Source organism: Trachypithecus francoisi, unplaced genomic scaffold, assembly GCF_009764315.1.
Source record: "Trachypithecus francoisi isolate TF-2019V2 unplaced genomic scaffold, Tfra_2.0 Lachesis_group8, whole genome shotgun sequence".
NCBI lineage: Eukaryota > Metazoa > Chordata > Mammalia > Primates > Cercopithecidae > Trachypithecus > Trachypithecus francoisi.
Window position 1 is genome coordinate 61393305 of NW_022681473.1, and position 14716 is coordinate 61408020.

General features: G+C 35.4%; 2 protein-coding genes across 2 annotated transcripts; one reads left to right on the top strand and one right to left on the bottom strand.

Annotated features, from left to right (window-relative positions):
* The first annotated feature begins 5190 nt into the window (after positions 1-5190).
* LOC117080664 (olfactory receptor 51A7-like) lies at positions 5191-6138 on the top strand. Its single transcript, XM_033205875.1, has one exon. It carries the CDS (start codon positions 5191-5193, stop codon positions 6136-6138), a length of 948 nt encoding a protein of 315 aa, XP_033061766.1.
* Positions 6139-12932: 6794 nt separating this feature from the next.
* Positions 12933-14298, bottom strand: LOC117080665 (olfactory receptor 51T1). The gene has a single exon (XM_033205876.1). The coding sequence runs from the start codon at positions 14166-14168 to the stop codon at positions 13122-13124; it is 1047 nt and encodes a 348-aa protein (XP_033061767.1). The 5' UTR covers positions 14169-14298; the 3' UTR covers positions 12933-13121.
* Between the last annotated feature and the right edge of the window lie 418 nt (positions 14299-14716).

Here is a 14716-nt window from a genome sequence, read left to right on the forward strand (position 1 = left end):
CTCCTGGGTAGCTAGGACTATAGTCAGTCATGTGCCACCATGCCTGGATAACTATTTTTATTTTTTTGTAGAGATACAGTCTCCCTATATTGCCCTGGCTGATCTCAAATGCCTGACCTCAAGTGATCTTCCCATCTTGTGCTACCAAAGGGCTGGAATTACAGGCATGAGCCACTGTGTCCAGACACTAAATCTTACTACTATCCTTTGACATTGGCACTGTTCACTTCACTTCACCTATCTATTGTTCATCTCAGAAATCATGAAATTGTTTATTCACAGTTAGAGAAAATGCTAGGTAGACTCAGAACTCTTTGTGGGATAGGGATTGGGAAATAGGACAAGTCTGACAGCAGAACAAATGATCCGCCCCAGCAAAGAACAGAAAAGCAGACTTCTCAAGGTTGGAAGTCCGTCCATAGGTAACAGGATTCTAGCCACTACACTGGAATCAGAGGTGGGGGCTTCAGTTTTGGAAGAAAGAGCAGGTGAGATGACGTTATGGTTTCAAGCAATTCTAAGAACTTTGGAACAGGGACCAGAGAACAACCCGGTTATGCCATTTGGCATAACCGGGTTGTTGATGTATATAAAGAATTGTAATGATGTGTATAAAGAATTTAAGACATCATCTAAGAAAAGCATCCTTAGATGATGCTGAATTTTAATACTTGTTAGTAGTAAAATCTGAATCTTCCTTTACAAAATCAATTTAATTAAAAATATTTGAGTAAACTTTCTACATAAGATACTGTACTTGGGGAAAATGCATTAGTCCCTTTTTAATTATATATATGGCTAATGGGAGGTTTATTATGTTTTCGACTGATTAGCGGTTTGCCAACTCTACCTCTTATTCTCAAAGTAATTTTGCTATTTTACTACTTCCTGTTCATAAATAATGCCACAGAGCTCTATACATAAATATGTATCTTCAATTTTAAACAAGTGAAATGAACTGATTTGGAAAGCAGAAATATTTGAATATAAAAATAATCTAGCAAAAACTCTAGTCTAGCACACAGTAATAGTTCCCAATGTTTTCTTCTCACTTCTCTCTTAAAATTAGTTACCCTCTCTTCTTTCTCCCCTCAGCTTTACAAGGCTGCAGCTGTCTTTCACCTTCTTTACCTCCTGATCTGGCTTAGCAGGTACTGCCCTTTCTGTCTCAGAGGTGGCTCCGTTTGCTGAATTTTGCTACCAACAATCATTATGGGCATTTTTTCCTCTTATTTGATGTATTTTTTTCAGAAATGTGATAGAAATGACATTTATTGATTAAAATCCTTCTAGAGGAGACTCTACAGGGTGATGAAACTGACATGTAATAAAGGCCAACGCTTCGGCCTTCCTTAACATTTCTATCGCACACTGTATCCTAACTTGTACATATCCTCAATTAGAATGCAATTTCTTTGCATTCTAAACATTTTAACTTATATTAGTTAACATGAGATAGGAAGCAAGACATAGTTTAAAAAGCTTAGAATCAAAGAACATCTATTCAAATTGCATGTGTTCATAATAATATCTGTTCTTTGAGAATTTAATCTCTCTATGCTTCAGTTTTCAGATTTGTAAATCAGGAATAATACTACCATGTGAGGATTGAATGAAATAGCAGATATAAAACATCTAGCATAATGTAATAAAAATTAATGCCTATCTCTCTTATTTTTCTATTTTTTCTTTTAACCCACTTACTTTTATGTCTGCTTTCCCTACACCTTAGCATTTGGAGGTAAAATAAAGCACTTAATTAATTAATTTTATAATGACATATGCAAAGGATAATGAGCAATCTTATTGATTGTATTTCTGTATTTTATTTATTCTGTATATTGCACTAACATTGAAATATTTTTAATATTTTATAAAGAGTATTACTTTATTTTAATTTTTTTTAATTTTGTAGAGACAAGGTCTCCCTATATTTCCCAGGCTAGTCTCAAATCCCTGGACTCAAGGGATCATCCTGCCTCAGCTTCCCAAAACACTGGGATTACAAGTATGAGCCACTGTGCCAAGTCAGTAACATTATTTAAACTAATGCTTACCACAAGATCTTTAAATAAGATACATTTTATAAATATGGAATTGATCTCATTATATCAAAAATATATTAATGTTGTCTTAATAGAGATTATTTAGTCATTCTCTTTTATCTAAAAGTATTTAATGAAGGTCTATCGTGTGGCAGAGGCACACAAAACAATATAGTGATAGAATTGGATTTTCCTTCTTATTATAAACACTTAAATAGATAAGACTGTTTAAAAGAAATGAACCAGAACAAAAGGAAGGAGTATGACTGAGGCAGTGAGGGTGTTCAAAGCAGACCTTTCTGAGGACATGACTTTTGAACAATGACCCAAATATTTGTGGAAAGGGCATTTGAGTTGAGAAGAAAGCAGTATAGTGGTCCTGAGAGGGAAAGATGTTGGAATGTTTGAGGAGCTGCTAAAAGGAGTGTGGTTGTAGTATACAAAAGAGGTTTCTAGTGGTCTCCTATTGAGCCTTATCAGCTATGGTAAGAAGTATAGATTTTAATGTAAACATAAAAGGAAATATTGGAAGAATGAAGGATTATAAAATTAAACATTGTTTTATCATTGATTAATTTATTTATTTTTATTTTGATAATTTAACCTCTAAACAGAAGTTTATTTGATCCATAGTATATTTTATATAAAACATAAAATAATATGTAGTATGTATATTATACTACCTAGACCATTCTTGCATACAGATGGGGGAAAAAGAAGGGCATTAAGCATGACTTTGACAATGGCATATAGAATGGTTCCAAAGCTAGATGGTTAAATCCAGGCTGGGAAAAGATTGATTTTAGCAGAAGAAAACATAAAATGCTATGTGAGTGAAAGGAATTAATCCTAATGTATTAATATAGATGTCAAATTAATATTAATAATGAATCAACATGAGATTCACATTGGAACAGATCTGAACAGCTGAGTAACTAGAAGGCAAATACATCAATGCACTCTGCTCTCTGGGCTATGGGGAAATGACAAAGATCATGCCAAAGCAAGACTCTTATATCCTCAAATCAGAGAACATCCTCATATAGAAATTATAGATAGTACTTTCTTTGAAAGAGGGAAAGAAGCTTCAGTCACTCACACAGAACAAAAATAATTCTCAAGATCAGTTTAGTCAAATGGAAATCAATTCAGTTTAATAATATTTAATTAATAATGATTAGATATGTGCTATTTGCCAGGAACTGTGCTTGGCGCAGAAAATATCAAGATTGGTCTGATACAAACTGGGCTTTTAATGATTCTATTGGCCACTGTGGATGACAGACACATAAATAGCAAGTCACAAGACAATTGAGGTACTGTAACAGATTTGCAATGCAAATTATAATAGGGATACATGAACTCTGCTTGGAGTGATTAGAAAGGAAGACTTTAAGGGGCAAGACACTTCTGAGCTGACCTAATTGGAGTTGCTAAAGAATTAATGATACACTGTCCAAAAGAATCTCTGCACACTTTTTCCCTGTGGACTTTAGGGGAGAGAGAGTGGCTAATATCCAGATCATGACAAAACAACTGATTTATCCTTTTTGGAAGGTAGCCCAGGTCTTCTAGAAGAGGATTTGTCCTTAATGACTCATGAGAGTCTCGTTCTGGAGGATAAACTAGTTGAAAAGTTTGTGGTTTTGTTCCTAATTGTCAAGAGTTCTTTTACAGTGCCCTAGCCTCTCAATAAAACTTTTATTTTAGGCCAAGGAGTAGAGATGGATATGCTTTATATATCTTGGAGCCTCATTGTCTCTGATGTGTTTAATGTCATAAAGCACATGAAAACTCTCAAATATACATAGTTGATTCAGTTACCTATGAAAAAAGCCCTAGATTTAGGGAACAACTATGTATCTTATAATTCCAGGGGGAAAAATGGGCCCAGGCAGTGCCAACCCACTTCATCTGTGGCATACTGTGTCTCCAATATTGCTATAGTTTAGTTGACTGAGCCACTCTGTAGCTGTGAAAGTGTGTGTTGAACTTTAGAGAAAGTCCAAGAATCTCTTCTCTCCTCCCATCCTCAAAGATAGAGAGCACCATTATGAATTGGTCATACATAAGGACATTGTATCCACTATCATACGAAAAGGTGGGGTTTTCACTATGCTATGAGAGAGGGTTAATAGTCAATCATACATGGCATTTGTTATGTCCTTACTTTGGACTGCTGCCTTTGAAGAACTTGTGAGTAAAAACAGCTTTAGAAGCTCAGAGCCTGGTGATATGGTGTGGATATTTGTCCCACCCAAATCTCATATTGAAATAGAATTTCCGACATTGGAGATGAGGGTTGGTGGGAGGTGTTTATGTCATGGGGACAGATCTCTTATGGCTTGGTACTGTCCTCTTGAGAGTGAGTGGGATCTCACAAAATCTGATGATTTAAAAGTATGTGGTACCTTCCCTCCCTCTCTCACTTTTGTTTTTGCCATGTGACATGCCTGTTCCTGCTTCACCTTTGTCATGAATAAAAGCTCCCTGAGGCCTCCCCAGAGCCCAACCAGATGCCAGTGCCATGCTCTAAGAGCCTACAGAACCACAATCCAATTAAACCTCTTTTCTTTGTAAGTTACCCAGCTTCAGGCATTTCTTATAGCAATGCAAGAACACCTTGCCTATCACACCTTGCCTGAACGAATGTTTGCAGCAAATGACTAGAAATTGGAGAAACCATTGATTTTCTTCATTCTTCAAAACTAGTATCTACTTCCTGGAGTTTCCCAGTCTTTTTCCTTTTATTATTATTCTAGGTTCATTCTAGATCAGGGAAGGGGGTCCTACAGTCCATTCTGACTCTATACAATTTGTCATTGAAATGGGGTAATGCAAAGCCTAATAACACAAGAGGAATTTGTTTGAAAGTTGCTGCTATTTATGTGGGTGTGTTTTCTGAGGATTTAACAAAGATGTATGCAAGTACCCATGTTCCTGGTTCCCCTTGTCAGTTAAGATCTGACTTTATTATAGTCTGTTTAGAAGTAATATCTCTCTTTTATTTCTTGAAATAAGTCTTTCACAATTCCATTTTCTTTATTTCATAGACAAACATGCTGAAAGGAGGGAAATGAACACAGGAGATCCATATTGAGTGTCATTTCAGACCTGAGAATAAAGACTTTTCAATGCACTCATCATGCACCTTCCCAATTCTTCTGAAATTGAGATTACCACCTTCTTTCTGATTGGAATGCCAGGGTTGGAGCATGCTCATGTATGGATCTCTGTCCCCATCTGCCTCATGTACTTGGTAGCCATCCTAGGCAATTGCACAATCCTGTTTGTTATCAGGACTGAGCCCTCACTCCATGCACCCATGTACTATTTCCTTTCCATGTTGGCTGTCTCTGACCTGGGCCTGTCCTTCTCCTCCCTACCCACTATGCTAAGGATCTTTGTATTCAATGCCACGGGAATCTCCCCAAATGCTTGCTTTGCTCAAGAATTCTTTATTCATGGATTCACAGATATGGAGTCCTCAGTGCTTCTGGTCATGTCTTTTGACCGCTTTTTGGCCATACGCAACCCTCTGAGGTATAGCTCTATCCTCACCAGTGCCAGAGTTGCCAAAATGGGGCTGGTGTTTCTCATTAAAAGCATGCTCTTAGTACTCCCATTTCCTTTCACTCTTAAAAGGTTGACATACTGTAGGAAAAGCCTACTCTCTCATTCCTATTGTCTCCATCAGGATGTCAGGAAGCTGGCCTGCTCCGACAACACAGTCAGCTTCTTCTATGGTTTCTTTCTTGCCCTCTGTATGATGTCAGAAAGTGTGTTAATTGCTGTGTCTTATGTGTTCATCCTGAAGATGGTCATGGGAATTGGATCCCATAGGCAGCAGCTCAAGGCCCTCAACACCTGTGTCTCCCATATCTGTGCTGTGCTTAACTTCTATGTACCCATCATTGCTTTGGCATCCATGCACCGCTTTGGCAAGCACAAATCCCCAATGGCCATGATCCTCATTGCTGATGCTTTCTTGCTAGTGCCACCTCTTATGAACCCCATTGTATACTGTGTGAAGACACAGCAAATTCGTGAAAAGGTTTTGGAAAAACTGGGTCTACAACAACAGTGTCAGTAAACGTGGTACAAGATCAGCCAGGATCAGGAGAGAAAATACCTTTCTAAGCAAAGTATTATCAATGATATATCATTATATTTCTTAATTATTCATATACAGACGGCCTTTCTTACCCATAGGTTTCACATGTGGAGATAAAAAATATTCAGAAAAAAAGTATGATTGATTGCATCTATGCTGAACATGTAGACAATTTTTTCGTTATTATTCTCTAAACAATACAGTATAACAACTATTTACATAGTAGTTTTGTTGTACTTGGCATTATAAATATTCTAGAGATAATTTAAGGTATATGGGAGGATATGTGTAGGTAAGATGCATATACTACACCATTTTATATGAGACAGAACATCTTCAGATTTTGGCATCCCTGGGGTCCTGGAACCAATTTCCTATGGATAACAAGGGATGACTATAGTCAGTACAGCATATAACCTCTTTAAGAGCTCTGTAAGTAGGACTGACATAGATGTTGATAAGTATGTATTTGACAGTTTTAGAAAGTTATTGAAATCATGACTCAACACACTGATACAGCATTTTAGTTACACAATTTATAGGACGAGGATAAGTATATGTGAAAGCAGGGATTGCACTCCTTTGCAGACAAGGAATAGCAAGGCACTGAAGATTAAAGGATTATCACCCCAATCCAGTTGCTGGTTTTCTTTCAGGTGACTTTCAGACACATGGTATTTGTTGAGGAGCATTCAGTCAAATTTTGTGTGAATTGTTGATTTCCCATTTAAGTGAAAGAAGTCTATTGTCAAGTATGAGTTGGTTAGCAATCCTCTCCCTTTGTGCCTTCCTTAACAGTGAAATAGGTAGAACCAGTAATTATTTTACCTTATCATTTTCACAGCCTTGAATTACAGCAATAAACTATCTCTTAACATCCCTTAATAAAAAACAATTTTTTTCTATATTATGGCAAGATTCCATAAGCCACCGTTAACTAAAAGAACAGAAGGATGATTGTGCTCTTGGTAAGAAATAGGAAAAAATATTTTAAAATACAGTATTTTTTAAAGTACTGATATTCTTGATTAGCTGTTCTAAAATATATGTTCTAAAATAATGGTTCTTATGGTTGTTTAGGCATTTGATATTTTAAATTACTGTCTAATGTTTCAATTTCACTAAAAGCTTAGAAATAATTTTAAGCTAGCATAAAATAAAAATATAATATTCAATATAACACAATATGCATGGTTATAGTTTCATATTTTTAAAAGAAAATAGCCAACTAAAGATATTTAGATACCTCAAATTATTTTCTATAAAATTCATTTGTTTCTTGTCTATCTTTTATTTGTGGTTACTTAGTAGTAGACAAAGATATAAAACATAAAATTTAGAATAAGTCAAACCTTAACAATTTTCTGCTATGAATTAGTAGAAAACTATTATTAATATATATCAATGTTTTACTACCTAAGTTGAGCCCACAAGTAATTACTATTATTTCTGTTTCAAAGAACCATTTTGAAGAAGGTTCAAGTCGTCTTACATATTTTATATGGCAAAATAATCTTATATATTCTATGTTCTCAGGTGAATTTAGGTGAATCTTTATTGTTTGATTATTGATCCTGACTAGATTTCCCACAGCTTCATGGAGAAGGGAGGGACAATCTTGCTTATCTCCTCCGACTGCATTATTCAGGTCTTTTTCTGTGACCTCAAACATTCTCCATTTATGTCATAATTGTTAATTGCATGTCTGTTTCTCTTTTGTATTTTGTTTCCTCAGAGGAATTGCATTAATCAAATTTATTAGCATGTCTCTAGCGCTTGTACAATGTATAAAAAATTGCATCTGACTAGTAGTCTAACACATTTCCCAATGTTTGAAAAACAAATCAAAACAACAACAAAAAGTCTTTAACAACTCAGCATATGTTGATAAATTACAAACACACCAAACATCTGACATGATAGAAAACCTATTGCCAAAATAAATAGGGAGTAACTATAAATTTCAAGTCAATGAAGCTGTCCTGAAAAACAGTTCATATTCTGCTCAACCACAAGAAAATGGAAACATATTTTCATGAAATAAACAACAAAATTTTTAGTTTTTCTCCTAAACTCAGAAATTCAAATCTGTACTTGATGGAAATGACTCAAGTCATAAAATGTCAATAAGTATTTCTGGATCAGAAGAGTCAGTAGGCTAAATATTGTCTGTTTCTCTCAATTATCCAGCAGGTTTAATACGTTTCTAATTAAGTTTCCAGTAACATTTCTTTTGTAATTAGTAAAATAATTCTAAAAACAGAGATATAAGAGTAAACTGGAGAACATACAGTAAAAATAAATACATTACAAACTATAATGAAGCTTAATATAATAGATTTATTAAACAGCTGTAAAATTGTGCAGTTTACTCAACAAATCAATGAGAACAAAAAATAGAATAATCACACTGTAATACATATCATATAAGATCTGAAAATGTGACCTATAATCAAGAAATATCAGAACTTTATATAAAATTGATTGAGTAGTCAAATAATACAAGGAGGAAAAATGAAAACCTGTACAACATTTCATATTTGTGTGCATGTGATTTTTATCACCCACAAAAATTAAATTAAAAATTAAGTACAAAGATAATTTTAAACTCTACTGAAATACAAGCAAACAAATCATGTATGGATGGGAAAAATTTTCTGATTAAATAACTACAATGTAACTACAATGGAAAAGTGAAAAGAAAAAAGCAACAAAGTCTCTTACAAATAATCCTTACGGTTGTGGTTTTATTCTGGGCTTGCCAACAGGCTGTCTGTCTAAAATAAAGTCTTTTGACCTTAATCCTTGTTTGGGGTCAGATGCTAGAAACTAGATATATCTTGGAATTCTTGCACTTTTGAATAATAGTTGTATTTTTTTTCCTTTTGATGAGGGTAGAACCAAAGATATATTTATTTGGCAGCAATACGAGAACAAACAGCATTAGATGTATTTATTGAAAAACAATTAGTTATCTGAATAACATTGGAGGTCAAAATTTAGAAAATAGTGACAATAAAATGCTTAGTGCTGACCAGGTACTAGGCATTGGGCTATATGTTTACCGGAATTAACAGTATTTACTTTTTTTTTTTTTTTTTTTTGAGACGGAGTCTCGCTCTGTCGCCCAGGCTGGAGTGCAGTGGCCCGATCTCAGCTCACTGCAAGCTCCGCCTCCCGGGTTTACGCCATTCTCTCGCCTCAGCCTCCCGAGTAGCTGGGACTACAGGCGCCTGCCACCACGCCCGGCTAGTATTTTGTATTTTTTTTAGTAGAGACGGGGTTTCACCGTGTTAGCCAGGATGGTCTCGATCTCCTGACCTCGTGATCCGCCCGTCTCGGCCTCCCAAAGTGCTGGGATTACAGGCTTGAGCCACCGCACCCGGCCAACAGTATTTACTTTTGCAAGAACCTGGAAAGGTAGATTTTATTACTTCCTCTTCTTCTGTGGGTTAGGAAGTTAAAGACTTATGAAGCTTAATGACTTTTCTAAGAATATAGAGCAATAAAGTGTTAGGAACTTAAATCTAAGCCCAGTCTGTATGATCCCAGAGCCCACAGCTTCAGCCACTACAGTTGGCCAACACAAGGAGACCAACAGTTATTCTGCCTCCTTCTAAATTTAATAACTTATATTTCTGGAAATCAATACAGATAATCAGAGATAGAATCAATATATATTTATAAGAAAATACATCAAGGGTTACTGAAGTGTTAAGTAATAGGAAATAGTAGCAAAAGCCATCACATACAAAGATGATGACATGTTATTCACCAATGCAACACAGCATCAACAACTAAGTGGTGTTTGCTAAACCCTGTATTGATTGTTAAAGATTAAGTTAAACATAAGACACAGGCCTACTATCATGGAGTTCAGGTGGTGAAGAAAACAAGTAAATAAGTAATTAAATTAGCAAAATATGGTAATTTTAATCATACACCTAAGGAAGCATATGTAAAAGAATGACAACAGGCCTATTTTGATGGATAATGAAAGCAAAGCTTCCTAGAAGTTAAAATCTAATACAAAATATAATTTAATAGAGAATAATGAATAATAGCAAGTAAATATTTAAGACATACATTTGCATATAAACCATTATCTTAATTTATAAATGTATCAAGAAATATCAGAACACATGTATGCCCATGTGTTTGTTTATTAAAAAAAGATTAGGTTATATACAGTTATGAGTCACTTAATAAGGGTTTTTTTTTTTCTGAGAAATGCATCATTGTGTGATTATCACATAGTGTATTTACGTAAACCTAGAGGGTATAGCCTACTACCTACCTGTGAAATAGCCTATTGCTCCTAGACTACAAAACTGTGCAGCATTTTACTTTACTAAATACTGAGGTTACTGTAACACAATGGTAAGTATTTATGTTTGTTTAAACATAGACAAGGTACAGCAAAAATACTGGTATTATAATCTTACGGAACTGCTATGGCATATGAGGCCCACTGTTGACTGAAAGATCATTACGGGGCACATGACTATATTATATAATTTCTCCGTAGGATTGCAAATAATTGTTATTAGATTTTAAATATTTTTTTCTATTTCTCAATACATTCACACATTTTAATTATATATATGACACTCATAATCAGAAGAATTCCAAATATATAAAATACATTGCTTAAAATAACAAAACACAAATTCATAGCCTATTGACAATTACCATAGGGATGGAGTACATTGATGAAATTTTTTTGGTGTTGAGTGAAAAGGTTGCATTTTTAGTCAGGTATAAAAACTACATTTTTGAGTAATAGAAGATTAACACACATATAGCAGACTATTTTATGACTGTCATAAAACTGGAAGAAAATCACACATTTTCACAATTGTTCATCTAAAAACCTCTGGAATTCAATTATATTGTATACTTTAAAAGAGCCACATATCGCTTGAGATATTACCCTGCATTCAAACATAGCAATATTTCTGAAGTGAAAAGTGTGAAATAAATAAATTATGGTCCAAAAAATATGTTCACACAAGTTCCTGTTATGTTTTTTAGCCAGTAAATATTGAAACCAAACGTAGGAAAGAAAAAAAATTATTGTTTTTCCAGATGTTTGGAAACTTCTCCATTGCAAATAGAAAATTATCGATCTACCAGGGTAAACTTTTAGAAAAGTCTTCAAAAGAAGCAATTGTAAAGCCAGAGACATCTGAAATAACTGACGCAGAAAAGTTTGGATGGTTAAATTAGTGTGTGTTCTGGGATGTCTGTTCTGCCACAAGTCAATTTCAGGGTCAGAGACTCTGCAATAGTATGATACTCTCTGAGGGAAATTGTATGGTGTCAGATGTCTAGAAACTAGATATATCTTTGGGTTCTTGCACTTTTGAATAATAGTTGTATTTTTTTCCTTTTGATGAGGACAGACCAAAGAGACATTTATTTGGCAGCAATGTAAGAACAAAAACGTGAAAGGTAAAATACTGAATTGTGGTATAATAGAATACAAAGACTTCCTTCTGAGTGCACAAGGCCAAGAAACATTTTAGCTACAATGAGGGACTTGGAGTTTGAAAAACTGAATTTTATTTATAATTGCATTACTTTATAGGATGGTCATTCACTTGTTTCTCCTCACCTAAAAAATGTGTGAGTCCTGCCACACGCTCTTATGTAATCTCAATTACCTGAATATAATGCATAAAAGGAAACTCATGCAAATAATTTTAATTATAAATGATATGTGATTATTGTTGGTAAAGGGGATTGGAGCCCAAGCAAAGCAAAATCACAAAGTTGTCAGTGCTTGAGCTGAACAAACATAGCTTGAAAGAAAACTGAGGTCAAGAAACCAGACTAGGGCTGGTGTTCCCTATCTGCCAAGGAATAGGAAGGTGATATAAGGGGAGGAGACAGGTGGCTCAAATCGGAGTACCTGCTTGGTTCACAATGCTCAAACGTGAGTTATCCTAGGTCGGATGAAATGGTCAAAACTGTAGAAAAAAAATTGAAGAATTATCTCCAGCTCCCTAACAACTCTGCACCTGAGTTTACTTCTTCACAAAACAAATGTTGTCAATAAAGGCAATCTAGAAATTCCCTATTAAAATCATCAAAGCTACTGTGCAATTCTAGAGTGATGAGTATACCAGAGGGTAGAAGCGGTTAATAGCTGGGTAGACAATTAACAACCCAAGAAACAAGAGCAAATAGAAAAAAGCTGCAGCTCTGAGAGTCAGCAGCGGAGTTAACTGTGGACTCAGGATTAGAACTATATTAGAATATATAGGCAATGAGAAAATAATGAAAGTCAATGTGTAATTTTATATATTGGATGGATTGGAGGTATACAAAGTACTAATTAAAATTGAAAAGTATCACTTCTACTAAGAGGAAGAGGGATTAAAGAAAGATAGACGTATAGAGAGTATATTTGTAAGGATACAGCGCTCTCTAGAAGTGACACCAGGAACTGAAACCGATGTGTAAGATTTTCCTAAAGTTTTTAATTGTAACTTTCTACATCTGTGTCTTTGTGAGCATATGTAACTTCTCCTTTTACCAGCTCAAGTAACAACATTTATTGCCTCACTGGAACTGTCACCTCAGGGAAAAAAAAAAAAAAAAATTGTTCAGCTGGATGTGAAAATAAAATTGTAATTTACTTCTATTCTAAAAACTATTGTTTTAAAGGAGATAATTAAATTGTGCCACTATATTAAAGTGACTTTATTTTGCTTTTATATACACATGAGTCATGTCATTGTCTAAAATGGTTCAGGGACATATGCTCAATTAATTTGGTTTTAAATTATGGTATTAAAAAATAAAACTCTTTGATAAGCTCAGGGGAAAACTACTGTCTTCTTCCCACTCCTAAAATTCAGTTGGAATTGACTCAGGAACCAGAATGCCTGTGGATAAGACTGCCCCAAGTCCCTTTCTTTCCTAAGCATAATTCAAGTCCTGACAATTTCCTACCTTCAATCCCATCTTCCTCTAAGACCCCTCACATTAGGACCCCATGAACCCTTGGATTGGAGCAGCTGGAACATAGCCTGGCGGATTGTCTTGGTCTTCAAGCTGTAAATGATAGGGTTCAGCACAGGTGGTAAGAGCAGATAAATATTGGCCAAAGTGCTACAGAGCACCCTTGGGGTAGAGTGGAAGAGGCGGTGTGCCAAAGAGAGGCTGATCATTGGCACATAGAAAACAGTGACCGCACAGATGTGACAGACACAAGTGCTGAGAGCTTTTTGTTGCTTCTTTCGGGCCACAATGCTCAGAACAGTACGGAGGATCAGGACATAGGAGAAAAGAATAAACAATACATCAGTGCCATTCAGGTATAGCTGAAGAAACAATCCCCAAAAACTGCTGATCCAAGGTTTGGAATAGGTGTATTTGATCACTTCTGGGTGGTAGCAAAATGGATGGGAAAGCTCGTGACCCCCATGAAAAGATGCAGTGTTTATGGCTACTACAACAGGAAGTAAGAAAACTACTGGTCTAATGCAGATGACCAGCGCTATCACCAGGATCATCCTGTCCGTGAGAGTGGCAGCATAGTTCAGTGGGTTACAGATAGCCACGAAGCGGTCAAAGGCCATGGTTACCAGCACCGAGGACTCCAGCAAGGAGAAGGCATGCACAAAGAACATTTGAATGAAGCAAGCTTTAAAGCTGATCTCCCGTGCATGAAACCAGAGAACACCAAGCACAGTGGGAAGGGTCGTAATGGTCAGGCATAGATCAACAGCTGCCAGCATGGAGAGGAAGTAATACATGGGTTTGTGGAGTCTCCGCTTAGTAATGATGACAAGAAAGATCATACCGTTTCCCAAGAGGGCAATGGTGTAGAGACAGCATACTGGAATGGAGATCCAGACATGAGCACGTTCCAGCCCAGGGAATGCAGTGAGGAGGAAATTTGAGGAAGACGAAGTGGTGTTATTGAATATTGCCATGGTTGGTTGAAGACTCTGAACTATGAGGAAAGAAAAATAATTAAGATTCTTTATATATATCATACATTTAATTAGTCATTTTATATACAATTGTAAATTTAAGGTAGTTATTTCTCTTCTGTTTTAAAGACAGAAAATGGACCCAGGAAGGTTAAATAGTACATCTAGACTAAAATAGTTAAAATACAGATTCAAATTCAAAACCAAATTTACTAACTCCAAAGTCTATTATTTTTTACTAAACTTCTGATGATCAGAAAGGCCAGGCTAATGAGACAATTTGGAGAGCTAAATGTTATAATTTCCTTCTTTTAAAATACAAAAATTTTTAATGTCCTCTTATATTTGTATATGATGTATAGGAGGGATGAAGATGAGAAATAAGCAAAATAGAGAACTATGTTCTCATGACTCATCTAAAGAATGTTTGTGGAGTCCAAGTGTTTTTAAAATTATGTGTAAAATTCTACATATGTTTGTATTGTTTTTGTCTTCGTGTGCTGATGAATGCAAGGGGCATTTGGGGGTGCAAAAGTAACTAAGCGATGAGATGCTTATAAAGCAGATGTCAGTTGTTCTTTGAATGATATCTCATAAAGGCAAAGAAGAAA

Bases quoted from the DNA above. Each gene is read 5' to 3' on its own strand.
- LOC117080665 (XM_033205876.1), bottom strand. From the start codon at position 14,168: ATGATATATATAAAGAATCTTAATTATTTTTCTTTCCTCATAGTTCAG.
- LOC117080664 (XM_033205875.1), top strand. From the start codon at position 5,191: ATGCACCTTCCCAATTCTTCTGAAATTGAGATTACCACCTTCTTTCTG.